The sequence below is a fragment of the Pithys albifrons genome, chromosome 6, assembly GCF_047495875.1.
Source record: "Pithys albifrons albifrons isolate INPA30051 chromosome 6, PitAlb_v1, whole genome shotgun sequence".
NCBI lineage: Eukaryota > Metazoa > Chordata > Aves > Passeriformes > Thamnophilidae > Pithys > Pithys albifrons.
The window spans coordinates 46859534-46886897 of NC_092463.1; the positions used below are offsets into that span (position 1 = coordinate 46859534).

General features: G+C 43.3%; 1 protein-coding gene across 1 annotated transcript in view; it reads left to right on the top strand.

The window, feature by feature from the left end:
* Positions 1-24806, top strand: part of LRRC56 (leucine rich repeat containing 56) — an 84622-nt gene extending 59816 nt beyond the window's left edge. The window contains exons 9-17 of the mRNA XM_071558715.1: positions 4819-4915; positions 5310-5507; positions 11496-11673; positions 13482-13682; positions 15082-15146; positions 16279-16409; positions 17159-17352; positions 20049-20409; positions 21464-24806. Coding sequence (XP_071414816.1) covers positions 4819-4915; positions 5310-5507; positions 11496-11673; positions 13482-13682; positions 15082-15146; positions 16279-16409; positions 17159-17352; positions 20049-20409; positions 21464-21656 — 1618 coding nt within the window. The 3' untranslated portion in view covers positions 21657-24806. The remainder of the gene's footprint in view (positions 1-4818; positions 4916-5309; positions 5508-11495; positions 11674-13481; positions 13683-15081; positions 15147-16278; positions 16410-17158; positions 17353-20048; positions 20410-21463) is intronic.
* Positions 24807-27364: the final 2558 nt, after the last annotated feature.

Below are 27364 nucleotides of genomic sequence, written 5' to 3' on the forward strand. Positions count from 1 at the left end.
CAGAGGTGAGCAGGATATGTAGTGGCTTTGCTTATTCTTTGCCCTTCTTGTAAAGTTCCCAGCTTCCACATCACTTGAGGTGGGACATTTGTCCACTGGAATTTGGTTAGCCACTATGTATGTTAATGGGAGCTATGTTTCCTCTGTAGTGTTCTCTAGTTCCTTCTGTATGCTTTTTGTTTGCACATCACTGGAGCACTCCTGTGCTGTGTCACATGACACATTGCCACCAGCTTTGTACAATGTCTCATCTTTTTCCTTTCAGCTATCAAACTGTTCAATCATGCTCCCTACCTAATTTTTTCAATAGATGCTGTAATTTTCTATACATTTATATCATGCCTAATACCAGAGAGTCCTGGTCTCATTAATTTCAGTCTCAGCCAGTTATTATTTTTGGAGGGCTATTTTGTTACACTGCATGTATAATTATAGTGGATTTTCTCTCTTACTACCCTGATAAATTGTTATTAAGAGTTTATTATTACATTAAAATAGTTTACCCTAGTAGATCATTATCAGAGTGCAGATTCCTATTAATTCAATTTCTTGTTAAAAAGCAATGAGATGCATCACCCCAGTTTGTGTTGACCTCACCCTCTGCACTTAAATGAAAACATGCCTGTGTGTGCACTTGCACTCCACGGTGGTCATGCGTGCTCACATCACTCCTCAGTTTGCTCTCCCCCCCTCCAAGGTGGTTGTGCCAGATGCAGTAGAGCTGGTCCCAGAGGAGACACTCCCATCTCTTGCAAGCTCTTCAGTTCTCACCAGCCAAAATATTTCAGAAGAGTTTTCAGAAATGCAGGTGTATAAAGTTGACAGGAACAGCTTGCTGTGAGTTATGTGGCCGTTTCACCCTACAGCAGACGTGCTCTCAAGGGCAATTATCACTGTAGTAATTAACAAGGGAATTTTCCCTGATGCTGCAGCATGAGTCATGCAGCTTCCAAAAGATTAGTTTGTTAGTTACTGAATAAAATATTTGCAGATGTACTTAGATGTGATAACATCTCTGACTGGGGGTGACTCATTACGGATGCAGGAATAAAGATCTGCAGGGCCAAAATGTGACTGCATGATCCAGAATTTTAGGCTCCTCTAGCACCTCCATTACGCCAGTGTCAGCATGAGGAATTTAGTTCTACAGACAGGCCCAGACAGAGGAAAAAGTCCTTTTGAGTCTTCTCCTGACTACGTTAGCAGGGAAGGAAAGACAACAGTTATTTGGTCTTCTCAATCTTGAGGTGCAGAGGAGACGATACCTTGGCTTTCTAACTCCATTTTCTGAAATTGAGAACAAAGTTAAGCTAAGCAATACAAACATTGCAACAAAGGTCATGCTTTCTCAGTATTTTGTTTCATGAGTTAAAGAGCTTTGGGACAGCCAACTTCAGCCTCACAAGAAACCACCTCACATTAGCTTCCATTTTTTCCTTTTCTGAAGTATCTAGTTTTTAAGTATTTTTTTTAGTAACAAGACCTTGCTATCAAACACTGGGTTGCATTGCAAATGTGCGGCAGTTCTGCCTTTTGCAAGTACCCAAGACAGGGGATATACAACCTAATTCCTTTGTGTGGAATACAGATACTAATCAACTTGTTTTAGTATTAGCCTTAAATGTGCTACTCCTGAATTGCACCAGTTATCTGTGGGAGAGTCAGAGCTGCAGCTCATGAAAGAAATTGGAGTATATTTGAGATGCTATACTTGGCAGCATAAATTGTGAAGAGTAAGGTAAGTAGGCTTTCAAAGTCTTTCAGTTAGTGTCTTCTGCTGATGGTGTCCACAGCAGGAGAATCCTTAAAGACTTGTTAGCTCATAATTCATAGTGAGTATTTGCTGTGTGTTACACAGCAGAGAGTTGAGTAGGGACTGGCCCCACTTGTGTGCAGTGGATTTAGCCATAGTCAGCACTGGAACTGAAAACTGTAACGCTCAGAGGGAAATATGATTTAACTCTGGAAGTCTTTGACCTCTGAGTTGGAGCAGGGGACTCCTACAAATGCATGAAGTGATCAAGGTTTTAGGTCTAGAGAGGAATAACTGTTTTTAGGGACCTTGTGTAAAAATTGCTTGGGAATTAATCCTTTGCTCTGCTTGGGCATTCTTTATATTGACAGAGAAACATTAGGAACAAGCATATTACTGCAGTCTCCTTCTGTGACAAAACCCCTTCAATTCAAACAAAACTAAAAAAATCTATTAACTATATCTTACTATACCATAAGTAAAGTAAACAGGTTAGGATTGTCTTCAGTTTTGCTGGCCTAATAAACAGAGTGTCTACCAAAAACATCCTTTCAATGATACAAAAATGAGAGTGGCTACTTCCCTTTACGTATGTTTGGTGGTTTACAGAAAAGAAAATTCTGCACCAAAATTAGTCCAAAATCTGAAAATCTCATCAGTGCTTGAAGTAGGCCATGAAATGAGCAGTGTAATCCCTTCACATTATGCCTAATGCCATATTTGTGTTTATGGATGTGTTGTCCTTGCTTGATAGTAGGTTCTGTTTGTGTAATTTAATTTCTTTCTTATTATAGGCATGCAGCTTGCAAATCTAATAATAAATTTTCTGTAAATACTACTTTGGGAGGCATCTGTTCCTTAAAGAAGCTTTATAACCACTTTTTTAATATATATTTATAAAATACACACAATGTAAATAGTCCCTGGAAGATCTTGTGCAAGGCCAGGAATGTGATGACATACAGGGACATTATGATCCTTTGGGTCAGGCAAATCTGAATGAGGACTTGGAAAGGCATCTTTTTGGGGGGTTATCTGGTTACAGGAACAGTGACACCATGGCAAGTGTTTCCTGTTGCCCATATAGCTAAGGAACAAGGTAAAGTAAGTTTGCAGAAGGAATTACATTGTTTATACATGAAAGGAGTTTCTGGGTGTGTGTGGCTTTCTTTATCCTTGTGTCAGTATAGGCAAACTGCCTGGGTGCACAAAATTCAGTGAAGAAATTGTGGTTTATGTTAGTTGAGGGGGTTTTCTTTGTAAGGAGGAGTAGCCTTAAACAGAAAGAGATGTGTCATATGACAGATTTTTCTCTTTTGCTTTGTTCTGGCCATTAATTCAGCTGCACTGTTTGTACTTCAAAAGCTATAAAATGTTATATAAACACATTGTATGGTGTATCCATTGTGAGCTTACTTAAATCGACAGCATTCAGGGAAGGGTTAATTAGAGTCACTCAATGCCAGCAGCCCTGCAGTGGTAGGGGATGGATGATGTGAGATATGTCTGGATGATGTCTGTGGACATACCAGTCCCTAGGAGACAGAGGGGTGAAAATCCCCTTTCACCTAAAGACTCCTATTCAATCCTGTGTTTGGCACATCACAGGAGAGAGGCATCTGAGAATATTTTTCGATGTAACCATCCTTTATTCAGCCTTTTGCAATCTCCTTTCTCCTGACATGGTCCTCTCTAAGTATTCAGATGGTGGAGAAACAAGAAGAGCCACAGTCAAGTATACATCTATCCCCCCTTGTAAAAGCACTCCTTCCTGACCTCTGGGATTGGCTGGATGCACAGGATCCTTTGAGCAGGCACATGTTTTGTGCTGCAAAATTGTATCAAAGCTATGTGATGTTCTCAAAGGGCAATGCAAAGCCACTCTGCTCTGTGCCATCCATAAAGAGAAGATATGAGTAAGGGAAGATCAGAAGGGATTTCTTTACTTTTATCTTCTTAAATTTTCCCTAGAAAATTTATCATAATGAATATTATAAGAATAGGTATTATGTAATATTGTTAATCCACAATTCTGGAATCCAAGAATTTCTATCTAAGAACTATTTTAGCTGTTTGGATGTGGACTTAAGCAACTAGCACTGCTTGAGGATGGATGTTGGAGAGAATGACTTCCCAGTGTCCTTTCCAACCTCAGCCATTGCTGTGGTTCTTTGAACTCCATGCTAGTCTCTACCTTCTCTGATAAACTGCCCTCCTAGTTAGTTACCTGCTGTTTAGCTCTTTATTATTCAGATAGTCTGATATCATGGCTACAGTAGAGAATTCTGAGCTTTTAGTTGGTTTGGGATTTGATAAAGTGTTGTATTTTGTTCATGTTAGAGTAAGAGTTTTATGCAACTTAAGGTTATTAAAGATGCAAGGTGATTAAGCCCCCAGTTTGATTTGCCACCCTTTTTGCATTATCTTTGTGTTGTGCACTGTTCCAGTGTCAGTGGAATATTACATATGCAAGGAGTTAAGCAGGCCACTGTGTAGGTTTCTGGGTTAGGGCCAGAAAGTTTAAAATTCATATAAATGATCCCACGTTTATATTTTCCCACATCTAAGGAGTGGGAAAATAGAATGGAAAGGATTATAATTTTCTGCTGATTCAAAAAATGTTGTTTAGCAAGAATGCTATTCCTGTCAATTGCAAAATCACAAGAAAGGTTACTCCATAAGAGAGCAGAGTGAGATGACTCTGCAGTCAGCTCAGATATGTTAGTTTGTGTTATATGTGTAGATCACATAATGCCAGCATAAGAAAATTCATAGCAATTGCCTGTGACTTATAGCAGAATTACCATAATGTGTAGCTCTTGGAATAATCTTAATCAAACTGAACTAGGGTGACATGTTGTCATACAAAAACAGATTTCTGAGAGACAGAGAAGTAGAAGGGTATTATTTTATTCCCCATCTTTGAAGGTGAACATTTTAATGACATTTCCTGTAAACAGTGTAGAATTCGACAGATGTAGCAGTGGCCTAGTCTTCGGAAAAAGAAATAAGTCTTGAGTTTCTTCATCCATTCCAATAGAGCCTGAATTTATTTTTTTTATCAGAGATCTGGGAACCTCGTTGTCTCACCTATGTGTCCTGTGGGTGGCTTGCTGTGGGCTCTCAGATTTAGATGGGATCTCTTCCTGCAGTTCTCTAAAAGTAAGTATACATGTGTCCTGCCAAAAGACAATCTCAGAACTATCTTCAGCTGATACTCTTCGCTTGTAGTCTTTGTTCTCACTCTGGTTCTCTGAATGGCTTGGGTCTCATGCGTTTAATTTTGTTTCTAAAGGATGCTGCAACGTAACTTTTTTAAAATGAAGTGTAACAGTCAAGTCTGCTGCTGAATATGCGTAAAGCAACATAGTGTTTGTTGCTGTATTAGCTACAGTTATTTAGGGCAGCAACAGCCATGCTTGAAAAATGTTCATTTCTGTGCTAATTTCAACCTGTAACATCTAACATTTCAAATATTAGAAAACATTTTGCAAAGCTGGAGTGTTACTTGTGCGAGGCTGTGGTTTACATATTCATTCTGTTTGCTTCTTCTGAGGAGCTGTACATAGCCTATAACAACATCTCTGAGCTGAGCCAGCTGACCTGGCTGGATGGCCTGGAGGTTCTGGACCTGGAAGGGAACAACATTGAGGACATCGACCAGATGCAGTACCTGAGACTTTGTTGCAAGCTAAGCCACCTAACAGTGGAGGGAAACCTTATTTGCCTGAAGCCAAATGCAGAATCTGCAGAGGTGAGGATTTGGTGTACACATACTGTGTTAATTTTTTGTCAGTGCTCTTTAACTTTGAGTTGAAAACATTTCTTAATCTTTTTATTTTATCATTCTAAGTAATGACATGACATGCATTTCTCATCTTTCATTGCTGTTGATTTTGTGATCTCATGGGTGTGGTGTCCAGGATGATAACAAATCAAATACAAGAGTGCTAGCAAAGACCCGAGCCTGTTTCCTAGCAATGTGCTCGTTCTTCCCTGTGAGAGCAGGACTAAACTGGGAGTCAGCTGTTCTGATCCATACAGCTGTGCTAACAGAAATCCATACAACATGGACCCAGCTGTGTGGATCCTTCTGGACTGTGGGGGACTTGAAGCAGGTTAGAAAGTAGTTGTGGTAGATTTGGTCTTAGTTTTAGCTAGGCCTCAGTTTGGCAGGCCCAGATAGAGTGACATAAATAAAAGGGAACAAGCATCATCTGACGTAAGCAACCAAGAGATATTTCATATTATTTAACATCATAGCAAGTATAAAAAGAGAGGGAGGTGGAGCTTCTGTCTCTTTTTGCTCTTCCCCCCAGCCCCAGGAGGACACGCTGCCACCACTTGTGCTTAGGCCTCATTGCCACCCCCATGGCTGTGTTATCTAGGGAAGTAGCATCTTATTACTGGGTTTTCTCCTCTCTTGCTGAGACTTTTCTCAGGAAGAGTCTTTTGGGGGAGTTTTGTGGGTTTAGGTGGTTGGAAGCTGTATTATTTGGTTGGGCAACTCGATAGTTATTGTTATTTCTTTTCACATTTGTATGTATAGGTGTTACATTGTATTCTCTTTTTCATTTTCTCTCTTCTGTGTAACTATGAAAACCTTGCCATTTTAAAGTTTCACTTCTAGGTTCCTCCCTCCCCCGCTCTGTTCCTGCCCTTTCCCTTGCAGAGGGCTGGGGGGGACTCTGACAGGCTATGGGCAGTTGGCGTTTTTCCAAGCTAAACCAAAACAATATTTTTTCTTACAAGAGCTGCCAATCACAGCATTTCAATTCACCCTGATCTTCACTGGAGCACACATAGCCCTGGAGGTTCCTGCAGAGCACTGGTGACAACTTTTTGATACGGAGTGGAGGAGCCATTGAGGAGAGGTGTGCTGCTGGACCTGGTACTGACAAACAAGGAAGGACTGGTCTGGGAGGTGAAGGCTGGTACAGCCTTGGCCACAGTGACCATGAGATGATGGAGTACAGGACTGTGCGTGGAAGAAGCCAGGACGTGAATAGGATTACAACCCTTGACTTCATGAGCAGGCTAACTTTGGCCGCCTCAAGGACATACTTGGAAGAATCCCATGGGTTAGGGATCTAGAAGGCAGAGGGGTCCAAGAGAGCTGGTGAATAATCAAGCATCATTCTTCTAAACTCAAGATTGGTAGATCCCTGTGAGTAAGAAATCAAGCAAAGAGGGAAGGAGACCTGGATGGAACATCTAACGAAACTCGAAAGTACGAAGGAAGTTTATGTAATGTAGAAAAAGGGAGAGGCCACTTGTAAGGAATACAGGAAGACAGTGTATCAGCTAAATAGGAAAATAGCATACAGGGATGTGATGAGGAGGCGAAGTCCCACTTGGAATTAAATCTGGGAAAGGTTATCAAGGATAACAAGAAAGGCTTATCAATTACATCAGTAGCAAAAGGAAGATGAAGGAGACCTGGTGGTCCTGGTGGACAACAAGGTGTCTGTGAGCCAGCAGTGAGCCCTTGTGGCCAAGAAGGTCAATGGTATCCTGGGGTGCATTAGGAAGAGCATTGCCAGCAGGCCAAGGGAGGTGATTTTGCCCCTCTACTCAGCCCTGGTGAGGCCTCATCAGGAATGCTGTGTCCAGTTCTGGACTTCCCAGGTCAAAAGAGAGAAGACACTAGTGGAGAGGGTCCAGCAGAGGGTCACGGAGATCATTAGGGAACTGGAACCCTTTGCTTATGAGGAAAGACGGAGAGAGCTGGCACTGTTTAGCCTGGAGGAGACTAGAGGAGATCTTGTCAGTGCATACAAATATCTCAAGGCCAAGAGTTAGGAGGATGGGGTCAGACTCTTTTCATTTGTGCCCACTGACAGGACAAGGGGCAACAGACACAAAATGAAACAAAGGGAGTGCCATCTGAAATGGGAAAGAACTTTACTTGGAGCATGACAGAACACTGGAACAGGCTTCCCAGAGAGACTGTAGATTCTCCTTCCCTGGAGGTACTCAAAACCTACTTGGATGCAATCCTGTAAAAGCTGCTCTAGATGAACTTGCTTTATCAGAGGAGTTGGACTAGATGATCTTCAGAAATGCTTTCCAACACCAACTCTTCTGTGCTTCTGTAATTAGATACCTGGTTTTGAGGCTTTTGCATTTCTTTTGGAGGCTCTCCAGTCCAAAATCAAATGCTCTGGCACCACTGTGCTCAAAAGTTGAACCCTCAGAAAATGATGCTTGAAGTAACTGGGAAAAACTATACTGTACAAACTGCTTGTTGCCCTTTCTCCTGAAATGTTAAATTATCAAAAAGACCTTCAGAACAAGCTGAAGATACAAAATAGAGTGATTCACCTCTTATGTACTGAAATGATAAAATAATTTCTGCTGAGATATTTTTTGAGGGCATGAGATCCTCTGTGTCACAAATATTAGAACATGGTAATACATGATCTAATTTGGGTTTCAGGGCACTCAACAAACAAAGCAAAGCAAGATCTAATTCTACATTAACAGCCTCAGAGCTGTATTACTGTCACTTTCTCCTGAAAAAAGGGTGTTGTTGGGATATTAAAACAAGTGTCTTGGCATGTACTGAAAATGTAACTAGAGGAAAATCAGAGTTTAAAATGCTTGGTCACAAGAGACTGTTCCTCATTTTGGTCCCATAATGCCTCGTTCATTTCACTGACTATTTACAGCCAGCACACCAACAAACTGCCATCCAGGTCTTTTGGAAGGTCTTAGGCCTATGCACACACATAGAGAGCTGTGTAATACACAGCACTCACTAAGGATGGTGCAATTCCCAATGGCACCATAAAGAGCTGCTAATGAAGGTTTCAAAAATCAGAGCAGGAGTTGATGCTGTGATCCCACTGTGCCATTTTCCATGGCTTCACTGTGCATTCCAAAGTAATCATGCCTATGCTGTTAATTTGCCTAAAAGGTTGGGTTTAATATTTGTTCTGGAGCTGGACTTGGAAAGAGGTGCTAACAGTAAAACTCAATCGTGTAGTAGATGTGTAGTTTTTAAATCTTGGCACTTTTTGGATGCATGAGTCAATAGCATTTTTCAGATGTAATTGTTGGCTTGATCATATCATTCAGTAAAAGGGGCCATGGAAGGTAGCTCTTTTGCTATCATAATTTTCCTCTCTGGAATTCAAAAGAAAATATTATATACTTGCCTTTCTGTTTTGAAATGGCGAGAGTATACTTAAGAGACCACACTTGTAACTACTTGTAACCCAAATGGTTTCTCCATAAACATTCCTCCCTTATGGAAGAGGCAATCATGAGAGGAAAATAATATATTCCCACAGCAAGGAAGCACTGCCTGCTTTTTTTTACTCTCATGAAGATAAATACAACTTCTGACACTTCCTTATTTTAGCTTCCTACCATGAAAATGGTGCAGTGTATCCTAATTTCCAGCTTCCTACCTGGAAATGGTGCAGAGTATCCTAATGGCACACAAAGTCTGATTCAACTCTGTTCTTGTTCCTGCTCAATGAAAGTGAAGATTTTGGAGGATGTAGTTTTCATTTGGCATCTTCAGCCCTCAAGTGTAGTTGTAATGGAGAAATGTCAGATTTCCATTGGCTTCTTCAGATGAGGAAGTCAGTCCTTGGGATGCTGCTGCATGTTGTCACATAACAGGAGTGCAAAGATAAGGTCTATGTGGTGGTGTGCCCTACTGCTCTCCTCCACATGAGATTGCTGTCTCTCCTCCTGTGCAAGTAGTTGTATTCAAATGCTAGGCAGAATTTCTTGAGGGAGTCTGCACAACTGTGTGTTTTACACTGAGCTGTATCAGAGGTAGACTGTAAGTTCACTGTAGTCTCCCACCCAAGTGTCTGTATTGGGAAGCTGCTTTGCCCTCAGATGGTTACAGAGTGGGCCCTGTCCTTGGCTGCCAAGAATTTCTCCATGGACTTTTTTGCTTTCTTGGTTTTGACTGATGTTTGCATTACTTCAGGGTACAGAAAAGCCATTTGAAATACAGAAAAGAATAGATGTGGGCTTACTTTGGTGTGCCCTAGATGGCCAGCTCTAATTTTCAAAGCTGCTTCCTGAAGTCTGCCCCTTGCTACAGCTCTGTAAAAGCTCTCCTATTTATTTACTTTTAATCTACAGAGTGGTCCAGCTAAATTTACTGTTCTTTCTTCAGATGGCCTGTTTGCTCCCTATAATTTGATTTTCAGATGAGCTCATCTTCCCCTGTTATCTAAACCAAGAGCAAGAACCTGATGATAAATTCTGCAGCCTCTGTTGCAGTAACGTAACATGAATGTAACATGATTCTTCTCTCCAACAAGACATAGCTGGAAAGTCTCTTTAACCATGAATGGTTGACTCATTTTCTAAATTAAGATTAAAGACTTAATTAGAGAAAATTAATGTCTGCCTTCTAACAACAACAAACATGTTTTGTTTGGTGAGTTCCCTCTGCCAGTGTCAGTGCTGCACTGTGCAAATGTGGGGAGCATCCAGCCCTCCAGGTCCCATAGAAAGACCTCAGTTTGTGGCAACTCAGTACTAAATGAGGACTTTGTGGGGATTTCTAATATTGCGTGCAATGTCCTGAAAAGTGTAACATTTTCCTGGGTGAAGTGATTGATCTGCAGGTAGCTATCGATTTTTATTCTGCTACTAGTAGTGCACTCTTGCTTTATAGGGTTTTCTTCCAGTAGAAGAGATCACAACACTGTTTGCTGACTTTTGTAATCTGAGACTGGTTTAACCAAACATATTTCCATTGTAAGCCAGCACAGCCCAGTCAGCCTTAAGGTATTGCTAAGTTTTCCTAAAGGTGAAGGTGCCACAAGATGGTTTCTGCTGCAGGAATCCACCAGAACAGCCCAATTCGCACTGTGCTCTGAGCACAGCTGGAACTGTTCTGGATTGGTCTTGCTGCTCAGAGGTCCCCAGGCACTGGCATGTGCTTGTGAATCGTTTTGTAAGGTGTCAGCTCCACCCACACATGCAGAGAGAGGCTACAGCAGTGCTTTCCCCATGGCTGTCACACTGAGTTGTTGTGCACCGGGAGGAATCGTATTGTTTTTCCAGCACACACAAAAGGAATCCGAGTGCAGCCCATTTTAGCCTTCTATGCACCTGCTTGTTGGCATGCTACCTCTTGCAGAAGAAAGTATACCTTGAAGTAAGCCTTTACTTATAGCAGTTTGTAAAATCACACACCAAACCCCTGAAGACTGCCCCAGAAAATCAGTGCAGTTCATTCTCTGTAGATGATTTATGAGTGTGCCTAAAAACAGATTCCGTGGAAATGCTCTTTCTTTTCCCATCAGCTGGTGTGGCAACACTCATGTTTTCAAGTCTTCCTATCTCCTTAGTATTGATGCAACAACCAGAGAATCAGAAAAGCAGGGAGACAGACTGGCCAAATGCTGAGGGTTGCGCAGGCTTTCCATTGGCATCACTGGCCTTCTACATTTTTGCACATTATACATAATATAGCAAAGACAAATGCCAAAGTCATCAGTGCATAAACAGCAAAGGAGCCTTTGGGTGAAGGCCGTGTCTTTGCACTGCTTAGGACATATTCATGATCAATTTGAGTAGAAATTATGAGGAGAAAAACACAGTGAAATGAAACTCCTGACTGTATCTGTCAGATGGGGTGAATAGGTTTGCCTCATAGAGGGCATTTTGAGTTACATGGTAGTCATAGAAATTGAACAGTGCTGTGCTACTGGTGGAAGTCCACCACTGTTAAACAAACTGACCACTTTCTCAATTTCTCCAGGAACCAGGTTATAATTACAGAGCAGAAGTAAAAAAAATCATTCCCCACTTGAAGTATCTGGACAAAATACCAGCAAGCCAGACTGTTCCCCTTCCTTCTAAGAAGATGCATGAGGATTGTCTAATCATCAAGAAATCCATCAAGGAGGGTGGTTTAGCTGGAGACCTTTCATGGCTAGGTATGACAGTTTCCTACTGGGGTTCCTTTTTTGGGTTAAGTGATGGGAAAAAAAGATGTTGCATGGATGTAGTAGGATTTCCTACTCCAATTTAATAACAGGAAGGGCAATTCAGTCACCACCCATCAGTTGTAGCAACATCCCAGCAAGTTTGCATGGTCTTGTAAGAGTACTATTCCATTTTCTCTTCCACTGTGATTAAGTCCATTACATTCATCAGCAGAGAGTAAATGGTTTAAAAGTAAACCTGTTGTCCCTGTACCTATCGTAATAGTATGGTAGTAGTTCACATGTCCATGCTTGTATGTGTCATACTACATGCACTTTACCACATAACCATTAAATTTTGCGAAGTATTTCATATAACTGCTCCTGTTGCTTCCCATTAGTGTGAGCAATGCAGTTGGTATCCCAGCCCCCCACCCCCCAGTTGTGGTTTGCCTGCCAATTGTACTCCATTAAAAATTTAGTTTGTTTTGGAATAAGTACACACATTTATAATTTATCTAATCCCTATGGGTCCAAATCATTAGTTGTAATAGTAGTTATGGTAGAGGAAAGAAGCCATTAAAGTCTGATCCCTTAGTGATCCTGCTTTGGCAATATCACCTTGGTGGTTCAGAAAACTAGTTAACAAAGTTTGCTGACAGAAACAGTAGGGACAGAACACAAAACTGTAATTTCATGTCATTTCCTAGTGTAATCAGACATATTCTTGCCATCAGCTCTAAAATGATGAGCTCATATGGTCAAGTTCAGACATACCCATATTTTTTTCTTTCCTATACCAGTGTTGAGTTGGGTACTTTTCACATGCTGTGTATTGCATGGGCTCATATTAACAACTATGGCTGAGATATATTAAAGGTCCATAATACTCAGCTCTTAAGGAAATAGCCACATTACTACAGATCTGATGGCTCACTGTGGAGCTGGTAGATGCTCAACACTTTACAAAGACATTATTCATCTGCATAGGCACTGAAATGAAATTGACTCTTCTATGGAATGTTGGCTGTATATGCTGCTCTTACAGCTGTGCTGTGCTCCCAGGACAGCCAGGGGTTGGGCAGGTAAGAGGACAAAGCTCTGAGTGCCTTTGCTAGCTTTTGTGTAATCCACCCTGTCCTGGAACGTTACAAAAAAACACAGTTTTCACCTTTCTTTCTATGGTAGAGAAGTATCTGTCTCTGAGGCAGGACTGGAAAAATCTATCATTGCCATTCTGAGATTTCTGTAACTCCTGGTACACAGTTTGCCCTGATTGTCCAGTAGCTCTGGTAAGGTGGTGGTGACCATCTGTGTTGTGCCAGGGCATTTAAGCAACATATTTTAAGACTGAGGGCTTAGGCTGTGCCTGGGGCAATGACTCCCCCACAGGCAGGTGAGCAGCAAATGAGATGCAGCTTCCACTTATCCTGGGCATGCAGGCAGGGGAAGTAGCAGAGCCTTGGATGCATCCAGGTTCACCTGCGGGACAATCAGAGGTTGATGGTGAGTACAGTCAGGAATTTTTACTGCCTCATGCCCAGGAGCAGGAGAAGAGTGGGAAGGGATATTACTTTAGCTGGGGATCCCCAGGTTCTGCCATCTGCAAGGGACAGTTACAGGGGATTGTGTGTAGGACAGGAAACCCCTGTCCCTAAGCTCAACCCATTCCTGCATGTTTCTTGTAGCTGAAATTATGTAATTTCTGTCCCCTATAGCTCCAAACGTGCAGCAACAGTCACTGTATTGTCAGTGTATGGTGATGGTGTGGTTTGAAGCCTTATACAACTGTGCTCTCACAAGTGAAATCTCCCTTTTAGATCCGTGTCATGAAGCAGTAGCAAGGCAGTCTGGATGTGGTCCAAGACCCCCAACAACTTCCAGACCTGGAAATGCACAGTGGTCTGCTAAAGTAGGGAAATCTAGCGATGCCCACGTCTTGTGCAGTAGCCGTCTTTTTCCAGATCTTACTGTTTCTGATAAGCTGTTCACAGAAGATGACTCCAGTGATTTGACACATGGTACTATATGTTTTTTAATCATGTTCTTTCCCACACCTCCACCTTTTTCTGAATTATATTGTTACTGATGAAAGCCTGGGTGCTTTGAATACCACCCACCCATGCCACTGCTAGATCAGGTTCAGCATGTTTTCTTCCATGAGACTCTCCTGCTGTAGTGTAGGCTTTCCTTTAATTCCTCCTACAGCAGAATGTGCAAGTTACCCACTCCTCAGCCCCTCACCCCCATGCATCATGTGCTGCTGTCCCTCCTGACAGCCCCTGTACTTCAGAGGTGTTCCCTTGCCTTTCATACCTCAGCTCTCCTGCTCAACCCTTTAAATTATATGTCAGCCTAGCTGGGGCTCACTTGAGTAATACCTGGGCACATCCTGTTCAGTCACAGAAATGTGGCCCAAGGTAGTCCTCTATAAAAGTGTGGTGATGCATCTTCACTGCCCATTGGATCATGTGCTCAGACTGTGTTCTGTAGTCTCATACTGCAGCAGCATCACTGTGGTCAATGAGCACACACTTTTGGGTTTACTGGGGTTGATCCTTTAGCAAGAGGAGTCAGTTTCTTGACTTCACATACCTGTTCTACAGGCTAGACCAAAACACAGGTGTACCACTGCCCATTTTTGCCCTGGTCATGTGGAAGTAGTAACAAGTCAGCAACTCCTGGGAACAGCTGGGTGGAAGGGGAGTTCACTTACAATACAGTATTTGGCACTTCCCAAGACATTCTTCCCTGGCTTCTGGAAACACCTTGATGGTCCAACTCTACTAGCCCACAGAGTGCAGATTAAATGGAAGACATTATTTGTTTCCAGGCATTGTGATTGCTTCTCTCAGATGCCAGTCCCTCCTCACTTCTTGCTTAGGTACGACTCAGAATAATGAATTATATGAAGCAATGCAGAGTCAACAGCTGAGTGCACATTTGGAAAAATACATGGAAGTCAAGTACAGCTTGCCAAGGAATGAGACCATATTTTATGTGGACTCTTAGGTAGCTAGCACTTCTGACAGAGACAGTTTCACCCAGTGTTCACTGCTTCTTCCTGACCTTTTGCTGCCTTGTCTCTTGTTAACCTAATTGTGATCAAGAGCCAGCTGAAAAATAATACAGCAGAACAAACAAAAAAGATCCCCCAAAATCATATTTTGTTTTAATGTGAATCTATTCCCTGATCTGATTCACCATGTGTCCACACAAATGTTTGTATCAGCACAGTGGAGGAGGCAAGGCAGGAGCAGAAGACAGATTCTGAAGGAAACAAAGAAACTGCCTCTTAGCAGCAGTGTTAGGACATGCCAGCTGGTACTGTCTGTGGGAAATGATGTTGACTGATTGCAAAAACAGCATCATTTGTTAATCACTGGAGTAAAATGTTTTCTTTTTTCCTGTTTTTCCTAGGACTCAGTCAAGTTATATGTGGGAACCCTACAAAGGCCCTTCGTGAAAGGAGGCAAAAGCTGGGAGTATGTTTTTCATGTATTCTTCATACTTCTGCCTGGTGACCCCCACAAATCCTGGGATAAACTGAACTCCCAATGTGTCCTGTATCAGCTCACTCTCTTCTGTTGCCCAAAAGCCCCTCAACATGTAATTGCCCTTTAGGAGGACAGAGTGTCTCTTGCCATGGTGTTGCATCTGCCCATGTGCTAGCAGCAGTTAACCATTACCTGTAAAGGAACACATGAAAGTCACATACAAGCTGCTGGTGGCAGATTTCTTATCATCCTGCACTGAGCAAAGTGCAAGGCAGGATTGCAAAATTTGATGGTGTTTCTACAACAGGTATTAAGCAAAAGACTTTAGTGTTTCTTTGATGTTGGCATAAATAGTCAGGTTGCTAATTCTTCAAGATCGTTCCTATTGACTAAACAAACACAAAGCCAAAGTTTGTGCCTCTTGGCAATGGGGTGGTAGCCGAGACCTGCAGGTCAGACTGCTCATTTCAGCAATAACTTAGCACAAGGATACTCATGTGTGCAAAGGGGTGCAGCCCAGCTCGTCACAGTGAGCTTTTGTGGGCCCTGAGGTTGAACACAGCACAGACACGCGTGCATAGGTTTATGTGCTAAGTCAGGGAGATGGCATGCACAGAATACCTGCCCCACTGCACTGTCAGCAGCCTCACTTGATGCTGACAATAGATGTTAAAGAACTGTGGAAAAATATATGTTCCACCCCTCTCTTTCTGCTGCTACTGGACAAGTGCTGGAAGTTTCTCTGAAATAAATTTGAACATTTGAGTGAATTACTGTGTGTTATAAACTGGGATGTAGAATAGGACTGTGGTCATATACTGAATTATGCAGTTTCTGTGGTACTGATCTTAATATTTCTATTGGTATAGATGCTATAGGCTTATATGCCAGTGAGATGTAAATCAAAGATTTTGTTACTGCCACCCTGGGTTCCTCAGGCTGTAACAGCACACGACTGGGGTATGGGACTTCCTAAAACTGAAGGGTTAGAAACTGGGGAGGTGTTATCTAAAAACTCAGGAGTAACAGTGAACTTTGATGCCATCTAAAATTCAACTCTAGAAACAGAGCTGGGGAAGAGTTCCCAAGGTTATCAAGATAAATTCTGTCATTTTTGAAGCCACCTGCAGCAAGCCCTTTGAAACTGTGTGGACTGAGGACAGAAAACCTTTACGGCTATGGAGGAGGAAGAGATCTGCACCAGGAAAGTGTATCCTCTGAACTAAATGTATGGAGACAGCAGCACAAGTGGTGAGACCGCGGGAGAAATCCTGCCGTGCCATCAATTCGGTATTCATTTTCTTCTGCAAAAATAAAATAAGCTCTTTGGCCACCTGGTGGCAGTTTCAAGGGATAGTCTTGGCTTCCTGCCTTCCTGTCCCTGCTTTGAGACAGGGTGGCAATTCTTCCATCTGCCCTCCCGCCTGGAGCATCTGGGCAAGGAAGAAGAACCCTCTGACCTCTCCATAGAGCAGGTTGAAGTCCAGCATAGGCAGGGTGGGCTTGCTTCCTTAGCGAGAGCAAGGAAATAACTTTTCTCAAGTGGTAAGCCATTCTTGGCCCTGACAGTGTCTACCTTTAGACAGTAAAAGATCTGAAAGTGGATGAGGTTTTCTGCAAGCAACACATTGGCCTAACCAAATGAAAGGCTGAAAGACAAATAGCATTATGCAGAGGTTCCCCCATCTCATAGATGGGTAATGGTTATTTTGGAAGTAAGAATGGTTGTATTTCTCTTAGCTTACTTCACTGGAAGTATTTTAAATCTGTCCCACATCACCTGATTAACTTTAGGACACTTTCAGATAATCAGACACAAGCATCTTAGATGACTGATCAAATTATAATTTTTTTCATATATCCTGGAAAGTGTGAAATAACAGTGGATAATTAAATCCACTGCCTGGGTGTTTGCCTGAGTAGCCATGCCAAGCTGCACTTGACTGTCTGCATAAACACACTCAAAGGCTAACTAAAGATGGATATTTGATGTTGTCCAGGTGCCTACAAACAGGTCAGCAAGAACAAGTCAGCCAAGCAATGGAGGTAATTCTTAGTCACGAGGAAGAGGGTGAAGATTGCGACCTGACTCACAGCTCTGAAGGTGAGTTGAGGAAGGCCTGTGATGATGACCTCATTGAAAGGATTTCACTTGATTCTTCTTGCCACACCAGTCTCTCCCACTCTTCCTCAGGTATTGGACCTAAACGTCTGGTGAAGAGTGAGCATCAGGGTAGTAACACTGGCTACTGTTTGTAGATATGGTTATTAGTAACTGCAGTGTTTTATGAGATCTAAAGCGGTAATTTGGAAATACCATTACAGAGTCAGACTCTAAGTAATCCATTCCGGTTTTTAAGCAGGACATGGTGGCCAGCTGTGTTGTCCATCAGTTGATATATTTCAGCATGGATCTGTAGGATTAACGGGACCGAAGGTGATCTTACACTAGCTTAGCATCAAGTCTAGAGGAAGGACTTGCCTGTCTTTTACCTTGTGTCATTGATTTATGACAGTGCCAGGTGAGTCTAAAATACTGTCATACTGTCACAACTGATCTGTATTTGAACCCAGTTGGCATTGATGTAAATAATAACTGATCTAATGATTAAGGTTTAACTGGGCAACTGGGAGTTCTGGAAAGATATGTAACTAAAGGGGTCACAGAATCACAGAATATGCTGACTTGGAAGGGACAAGTTTGAGTCCAGCTCCTGGCCCTGCACAGGACCTTCACCAGGAGTCATACTGTGTGCCCAAGAGCATCATCCAAACACTTGTTGAACTCTGTCAGGCTTGATGCTGTGACCATTTCCCTGAGGAGCTTGTTCCAGTGCCCAACCACCCTCTGGGTGGAAAACCTTTTTCTGATATCCAACCTAAACATCCCCTGATGAAACTTCAGGCTGTTGCCTCAGGTCCTGTCACTGGTCACCACAGAGAAGAGATCAGTGTCTGCCCCTACTCTTCCCCTCACAAGGAAGTTGTAACTGCAATGACATCTCCCCTCAGTCTCAAGAGTTTAAAAATGGAACTTGCTCTTCTACTCGGGAACAAAGCCAAAGGCTTCTCTGAAATTGCATTTACATGAATGAAAGCAGAATTCCCACTCTTCTCTACTTCTTGAATATTGTCTTTAAGAACATTAGAAATATTAATAATGGTTATTCCAAATACATATCAAATAGAGGACCTTACAAAATTACAACTTAAATCTTTTTCTATTGTTAATAATAACTCTTTTTTTCTCAATAAATAAAAGCATATGACTTTTCATTTTACATTTCTTCAAGGGCAAAAATGGATCTATTAATATTTGGAAAAATATATTTGGGGAAAAAACCCAGAAATATCATTAAACTAGTCACAGCTTCTGTGTGTATTAACAGGGATGTAAACAGTATCTCCTTAAGAAGAACAGAAGCTGTTTCAAAAAATCTAAAGGAAGGGCCTATTGTCCAGTGACTGCAGAAATCTTAAGATTATGATCTCATAGTCTCTTTATATTTAATATAATCTTTTTTAGATTTCATATGATTTCTTTAGATTGAGTATTACGGTCTCATCATCTTTGTAGACTGAGAAGGCAATGTCAGAAACATCTCACATATACCAGTGTCATGCCCTATAGCACTCTGTGAAAGTGAATGGTTGGGCATGGATCTGACCGCTTTGTAACCAGTTCTGCTAGGAGATGATGGAGTGGTTTGAAATCTATTATTATCTAAGGTGGCAGAGGGGAATGACCCAGATCCCAAATCACAAGCAGAAGTGTGTTGTACCCATTGTGAGTTTCTCACAGAACTTGTTGCTGGAAACAATCACGACCAGAAAAGGACGAGTCATCTGGGTAAAGCCACTCTTACATAAAAGCATTTGCAGCACCAGATCTGTATAAACTGCACTCTTTGGAAGGTACTGAATGTTATTTCAGTCTCTTGAGTCAGGCATACCAGTCTTTCTTAAAAACAAATTTAAAATTACTGTGAGGTTTAGATATTTTAAAAGCATATAGTATGATGGAAACTGTTCAGTGGAAATTTTATGTCAGCTTTATGTGGTTATCTAGCCAGTAAAATACATCCCCATCAATTAGGAGCTACTAAGCTGAACTTTCTAGGCTTGGGTTTTGGACCCTGCACATTAGGCACGTAGGTACAGTTGATTCTTTTAATAGACAGGAGCAATCAGATCCCTGCTATATATAGAATGGTTGGTTCTTTCAACAGACAAGAGCAATTGGATTCCTGCTATGTATAGAATTGTTCTAAGTCTATATACATGCTCATTACAAGTCAGCACCAAGTTTTTTTCTTCTCTGTATGCTGCACCTAAGGATTACATGGGCTGAAATATGAACAGCCAGATAGTAGTCCTGCATGTAGTGCAATATATTCCCTGGTGGTCAGGAACTCTCTGTAATTTTAAAGCTAATCTCAAAATTATGAGATTCTGTGATCTCTGTCTCCAAATAAAAAAAGTTGATCCATTCATGTGTGATTATTCCTGTGCCTTGCACTTCAGATCTCTGGAAGGAGTCCTCAGGTATTTGAAACAAGTCAGTGCAAACACTGGCCAGGAATGATGCATGTGTGGTCCTGCCTGAGAACAGGAGGGTGGGTGAGCTGGTCTGTCCCTCTTGAGCTCTGCATGGCTTGTGAGCAGCTGTGGTGCCTGGCACATCACCAACAGTGCTGGCAAAGAGGCTGCCAAGGAACCCAAACCCCTGACTATCAGAGGAAGCAATTCAACAAGGCCAGCATTGCTGTCTGCCCCAGGACACATCTGCCCACCCAGCTCCCTCACACAGCATCTCTAAACCCCTTCATTCACTGAGTTAGTCATTTAGGAGTAAGATGGTATATCACTGCACTTCTCACTCTGTTTCAGGTTCATCCCAGACTCAGGAGGGTGTACTATTCTCCAACCCAAGACATTGTTTAATTCCATCCCCTCCAAAAAGCCCTTCACCTTCATCTGTAATGGGTGTTGCAGCAAGACCCTGGAAAACAAGGAACCACAGGGTAAGATGCCTAAAAATACCCATCCAAGAGGAGGATAGGCAGTGTACACATCAATGCCAGTCACAGGCTCATCAAGAACATTCAGCCCAGCCTCCAGACGAGGAACTTGCTCTCCTGAGCCTGCACAAGATGCCAGCTGCCTCCAGATCCCAGCACCAGCCTGCTGGCTGCACTGGCCAGCAAAGGCCTATTTCAGGACCAGCAGCTGTTAAATCAACAAGGATCAGGTATGTGTAGTGCTGGCAGCAGTGCCTGCAACATGTCTGGAGAAAACAGAAGGGATTTTGCAGCAGGAAAAGGCAGACTTCCATGTTGTCTGTGGGGTCTCCTTCGTGTTCTGTAAAAAGAATTCCTTTTATACATGCTGACATTTACCTTTGTCCACGTAATGCTAAATTAAACATTTTCTCATGTTCCTTACAGCTTGAGTCAAGGCAGTTAAATGCTAGCCTGACACCTGATCCTGTCAGATCTCAGAAGCTCAGCTGGGTCAGGCCCATTAGTACTTGGATGGGAGACCTCCTGGGAATACCAGGGGCTATAGGTTCTAGTCCCGAGGACTTCACTGTCACCATCCAGGCTCGCTCAGCCGTGGCAGATGAACCTTAGGAGTTAAAGGGTGGGGCCAGTTCTGCACACTCTGTGCCTCACCTAATAAATCCACTGCGCAAGCTGGAAGGGCACACCCACGTGGGGAGAGCCCTTCCCAGGTCTTCATTCATGAAGCCGAGCCATGATGATAGCTTGAGTACTGGAAATTGTGTATTTTCTTGAATGATAGCTCAGAATTTTGCTATGTTCTTACTGCTCCATTCTCATGTTCCCCACACAGAGCCAGTGCTGTGTCTGTTGCAAAGCTCTTGTTGTGGCACTTGTTCAAGACTCTCCCCAGGACAAGTTCCTGACATCTGTATTAGGTTTTTTTCCCTGAGATGAATTCATGTTAGAACGAGCTCTAAAAAATAAAGTAGGCATTAGAGAAGTGTCACATGCTCCAAAACATGGTTATTTCTGAACCCACTTACTGTAACATTAGCATCGTGTTGCTTCTTTGAAGAAATACAGCTGAGGACTTGTGACATGACAGCTTGATTTTAAGTTAACATAGTCATTATGGAGCCAGTATAGGCAGAGAACACATGCCTTATGTGGGAAGCCAGTGTTCTTTGTGCTTCTCCCAAGCCTGGCAGCTTTCGGTTCAGTTTTCAGAGCTGGTGAGGAGAATGCAGATACCCAAACGCAGACTGCAATTTCACCACAGCATTTCTCTCTTTTCTTCAGGCCTGTCATGGATGAGAACCCTTCTGGAGAGATCAACCACCAGCATCCAGTTGTCTGCTCACCCACAAAAGCCTCAGAGAGGTTTGGTCCAGCGAATGCTGCTTCGCCCCTGACTGCCAGGGACGTGTTGCAGCCATTGCCAGATAGTACCACTGCTACAAGAACATCTCAGAACAGAAGTCTGCAATCCTAGAAAATGCCCAGTTTTCAATATGTGTTGGAGCCATGTACACAGAACAGTCATGAAGGATCAATGCTATCTTTCAGCTTCTTCTGCATGCTAAACACAGCTGTGCAAGTAGAGCAGTTCAACCAAAAGGTGTGATTTGCCTCAATTCAGGATACAGCTGTTCCAGAAATACTTTAAAGAGCAACTGCTGATCAACCAAGGAGCTAATGAACAACCTCTTATTACAGAAAAAACATGGTTATTTTTGCAACTTTTGTGCACTAAACCAGAACAAATTTTATCGTATTTCCCCTCAACCACACCATACCCAGCTCTGTGAGTCAGGCAGGACACTGAACAAAGCAGAGCATGGAGTGTGCTGTTTGTGGAGTGGGCTGGAGGAGGTGACAAGGCAGCAGCCATGCCATCTGTCTTTTGCAGTCATGGATGTGTAACATATGAGGGCCAAAACCAAGGGCTTGAGAGGAAGTGTTGGCCAGAGCAGGTTCTAAGGGAGGAGTGCATTTCCTGGAGAACAGCCCAGGAAACCTGGATGGTTTCAGAGTGTATGCCCCCACAGGATCTCACCCCATTCACAGGCATCAGAGGTTCTTGTTGGATGCATTGCTATGAGAGCAAATGCTGAACAAGTGGCTTATGCCAATATTAACATGTTTGTTTACTCCAGAGCTGCCTGGAAGGATTTCTCTCACTTCATCTGAATAGACATTTCATTTCAGAATTTCTTTAACAGATCTGACCTCTGTCACCAGGTGTCAGAGCATCCTCTGTATGTGCCTTCCACTTCCATCCTGCCACTAGCTTTTTTAGACCAAATAGACTTTCCAATTTAATATAACTCAATGATTGTAAGTGATGACGCAGCAAAGACAAGGCAGGGAAGCAAGAGAATAATATCTTGTTTTTTCAATAGGGCATTTTCTTTATATTCAGGTAAGATTCAAAACATTTGTTTTAGTGACTGCAGACTAAGATGCTGGTCCAAATGACTGTGCCTTACAAGGTTGTTGATGTTGCAGCCTGAAACCAAGCATGACCACATTTTTTTCTAGTTTAAATTACTATGGTTAGATTATATTTTTGATCAGTTTATAAAGCAGTAATTATGTGATGAGTTAATGAATTGGTTTATGTCTCCTTTCTGCTGGCCATCTTAAGATAGAGAAACAGAATAATAGGTAAAGCCCTAAAACTTCCTTTTGTCATGGTCCTCCTTGCACCACTTTCCTCTACAGAATAGCATGGAGCTTGAAGCTAGTTTGCTCAGTTTTAGTGAGCCTAGTGGAAATCATCCATTATAAATCATTAAAAACTATGTGATGTGATTCTGTCCAATACTATGGATGCAGGCAGGATTTCCTGTTAAATATCACCCAACAACAGTGCCTGTATTCTTATATGGGCTCCCAAATTTGCCTTTTTGCCAGTGTCACTGACCATACCATCACAAAAAAAAAATCTGACCTTGTAAAAAGAAAGAAGACAGTGACAGCATAGTTTTCAGAAATTCTCTGTGTCCTCCCTGCCTGCTTGAAGTCTGCAGCCCTTGCTGTCAGTCAGCAATGGTGACAATCAGGCCCTTCTTTAGATCCAGGGTTGTATCAGTGGGTGATGAGTAGGACTGTCTTCTCCAGATACTCAGAGCCTCCTTCTCAATTGGTGTCTGATTTCAAAGCAGCAAAGGGGGAAAAAAAGGATCTGTGGGGTGTGTGCATGTAAACTGGAGCAGCTGGATGGGTCTGGATGTGTGCATTTGCAGGTGCAAAATTCTGCATACAGAGCTGGAAAATTCCTCGAAAGCACCTATGAACTTGTCTCACTGCAAACTCAGCTTGGCTCATTATGTGCACAGAGACAAGAAGCTTCTCTGAGGTGGCAGAGGGGATGTGGAGAAATGGTCAGAAAAAACAGTTCTGTGCTTGTGTGTGGGAAATACAAGTCACTGAGGGATTCATCCAGACCACTTAACTCAGGGTTGCCTGTTTTACGTTCCCTTCAGGTACTCCAGTGATAACTCTCAGGGATGCAGACACTGTGTCACCTTCTAAAGACCCATCCCACCCCTTACTAACCAGCTCTTCCCCACTGGTGGCCTAATGGAGGAACTCACATGCTGCATCGTGGTGTGGCATGTGTTCACAGAGACAGGAGATGTCTACTCTACCTGATGATCACTGCATCAGCTGGAGACCCATTACCTTCTCAGGTGTGTATTGGTAGGGATGGATATGTAAGACAGGCTTGATACCATGTGCTTTTGGGTCCTAGTGGTGCCACTGTAGGAATTAAGTGTACAAACTTGAAGGCCTGAAGAGTGATGCAATTGGGATGAGTGCTGTGGCTTTAGTGGCACTGTGGTGCAGAAGAAATTAGCAATGGCAGGAGCTGAGGGCCCTGGGGCTCTTGCAGTGTGCCACTCCTCATTTGAACCTCAGGGTTATGTGAAGGAAAGCAAAAGCTCTGCTGTCAGATGAACCTTGTGGGAGGCATGATTGGTCTCAAGCTGCTCTGCTGACCACACGTACCAGAGAACAGGGCAGCAGGCCAGAGAAGGATGCTCCCATGCCCAGTTAGCTTTTGGGCATTGCTTTCCTGAAGTAGATGTCCAGCTGTGCTACCCAGCAAGGTAAAGCCTGGTTTCAGGAATACAGAGAGGATGGTGAATTGTGGTGGCAGCAGACCAGCGGCACCAATAGGAATCTGACTTGCCTCTAACTTGTTAATATGGTTTTGGCACAGGGAGTGGAGTCAGGCTAATTAGTTCTCAGTACATGAAAGCTTAGCAGGTAGCAAGGCCAAACAGTGGTGTACAGCTGTGTTGGGGGCATCAGATTTTTGTGTGCCACCTTCATTGTGTCCCTTCTGGGTGATCTGACCTGCTGAGTAGTATGTGCAAGAGTATGTTCTCTGCAGCTAAATGCATAATGGGACCCAGCATCAGGCTGTCATGCATGGAGCAGCAGGGAGGCTTGTTAAGAGAGCAAGTTTGTGATCACAGCCCAATGTGATGGGGAAGAAGGGCTGGTAGACTCCTCTGTGCCAGTAGCAGGTGTGCCTCCACATTTCCTGTAGATGTCATGCTGTTGTCTTGCAGTTTCCAGGACAAGCAAAATAAACAGGGCCATTGCTGTCTGCACAGCTATTAACAGATCCACAGAGAAATATATTGCTCTGGTTTAGCCTCTGCTTGTCCATGCTTTTTCATCTAGAAAATGAAAAAGTCAGCCAGGGCTTTAGTCGGCTAATTAGGAAATGTCAGGCATGGGCTACTCATGAATTCAGATCTCTTGGCCCAAAAAGGAATTATATGGGGAGTTTCAGTGTGTGGTTTTTTTGTTGCTCTTTCCCCTGCTAAATTCCTGCATTGGTCCCTTGAATACGGACAAAATCCTTTAATGAACAAGCTTATGCCCATCCCTGCCTTTGCAGACTCTTAATATTTGTCTCAGTAGCATCCTTGCTTCCAGTTGGGTGTGACCAGTTTCAGATGTACGTTACCAGAGTCCATCTCCCTGTTCTTGTAATGGGCCAGGAGCTGCTGGTGCCTTTAAGTGTCTCACTGCCTTAATGGAATTTGCTGCTGGCTGCCAAATGGATATCTGGTATGTAAGCTGGAGACAGGGGCGAGAACTATTCTCCTCACCTATTAATAAATCAGCACTTCAGGGGGAAGCGTCTTCTCCTGGGAGCCAAGTCTCGTCAGTACATGCTGCTAAGGAAGGGAGGGGAACAGCTGGGAACAGCTGCCCTGCAGGGAGCAGAGATAGGAACAGAGGGATTTGGCCCAAAGTGACAATGCTCCAACCAGGAGGCCTCTCAGCATCACTTAGCTTTGAGCAGCTCTGCTGGAGTAGCTGGTGCTGTCCTGCATACTGAAAGGCTCCATGCAGCTAGAGCTTTTTAAAAAAAGGGAAAAATAAGTAGGGAGTTGTGTGCTAGCCAGCCAGTTATTTCAGTGTCTAAAAATTGTCCCTCTTCCTGAAGGGAAGCATGTCCCAGACAGCATCCCACTCAGACAAATGGGGCCTGACAAGCAAAAGTAGCTCCTGCTCAGACTTGGACTATGTTCTACACCTCCTAGCTCTGCAGAGCTCCACCCATTGCAGAGACCTTAGCATCCCATTTGGAGACAGGCCAAAGGGGGTACTAGCCCTGTCCTGTGTCCCCATCACAGCTGTGTGCACAGCCCACCACCACAGGGCTCATGACTGTCGGGCTTGTTACCAAGGCTTTTACTGTCACTGAAGGCTTGGGATTGCTTTGCACTTGGAACAAACTCATCTTCATTAAAGGACAAAGAGAAGATACTTGTTTTGGCTGTTAAGGAGGAGAAAGTCCAGGAGTTGTTCAGGAGGTAAAGTCTTGTACATGCCTTCTCTTCAAATACACACAAATGACAGGTCAGCCAGGATCATTTCTTGCATGGTTCCTTGGCTTGTTCAGAGCCTGACATGTTTGGGCTCGTTGCCATGGGCAGCATCTGCACCCATGGTAGAACACAAACACTCCTGGCATATGGTTATTCTGATAACTTCTGCTCCATTCGTGCCAGTCTGTCCAGGGATAAAACAGGATTTGTGATGGCTTAGATAGTACCACGCAATGCCAGGTGAGGTGATTCCTACTCTGCAGTAGCTTTCTTAGTATGCTGGAGTATCCTGGTCATGTTTTTAGTGTCCTCCTCCTCTAAAGTTACCTGGAGGAATACTGGTCATGTCCTGGCTGAAGTAAAGAATCAGCCATGGAGAGTGGAGGCATCATGGGAGCCTGTGACCACTGGGGCAGCACACCTCAAGTCAGTGCATGTGGCTCTTTGAGCAGCCCTTGGACCTTCCAGGGAGGCACAGGCTGGAGAGCAGGTAGGTCAAGATGGCTTCAGGACAGCAAGGAGGACTTGTCCTGGACTGAATTCAAGGTGCTGCCACAGACCGTGAGCTGGTGGTGCAGACGGAGAGCTGGCCTGTTGTGGATGCATCTGGGAGTGCAGGTCTGCTGTCTGGTCCCCAGAACAGGGGTATGTCTGTTGCCTCTGTGCTCAAAGAGGAGTGGGCTGGCTGGATTTAGAGAAACCAGTCCAGCTGTATGGGAGGGGACATGGATAATGGAGGTCCCACCTGAGAGGTCTCTTGCTGTCACCAGAAATAAAACAACCTTTCAGTGACAGCCTTGATCCAGCCTTAGTGAAAGTGAAGTAATTTTTCAGCTCTGCACTGGTTTCCTAAGGCTTTGCCCAAGGACAAATTGTGATATGAGGAGAGATGTAGTATGGTCTTACATAGGCAACAAGAGCAGGGGCTTGCTCTGACCCATCCCTCAAACAAGACAACTGCCACTGTCAACATCCTCTCTCCACTGCCATCACAAACTTCATTGTGGCTGCACATCCCCAGCTGGAGCTCAGCGTGATGCTACTAAAATTAAGGAAGTAATTGAGATCATTTTTTGAGTGTGCCAGGGGACGACAGCCTTGCATCGGGATCCTCCTGCATGGCACAGCATAAGCGGGAAAAAGAAAACGTTGAATTCCTGGGTGGAGAGTTGCAGTACCATTTCTAAATATTAAACCTGTGCCTGAGGAAGGGAGTGACTGCACATACAACCAGGCAAGCGCCGCTTTAGGTAAAGAGCAAGAGGAACATCTTGGAATGGACGCTAGAGGGAAGAAGAGAGTCTCACAAGTGTAACAGTCTCGGAACCCAAACCCAAGCGGC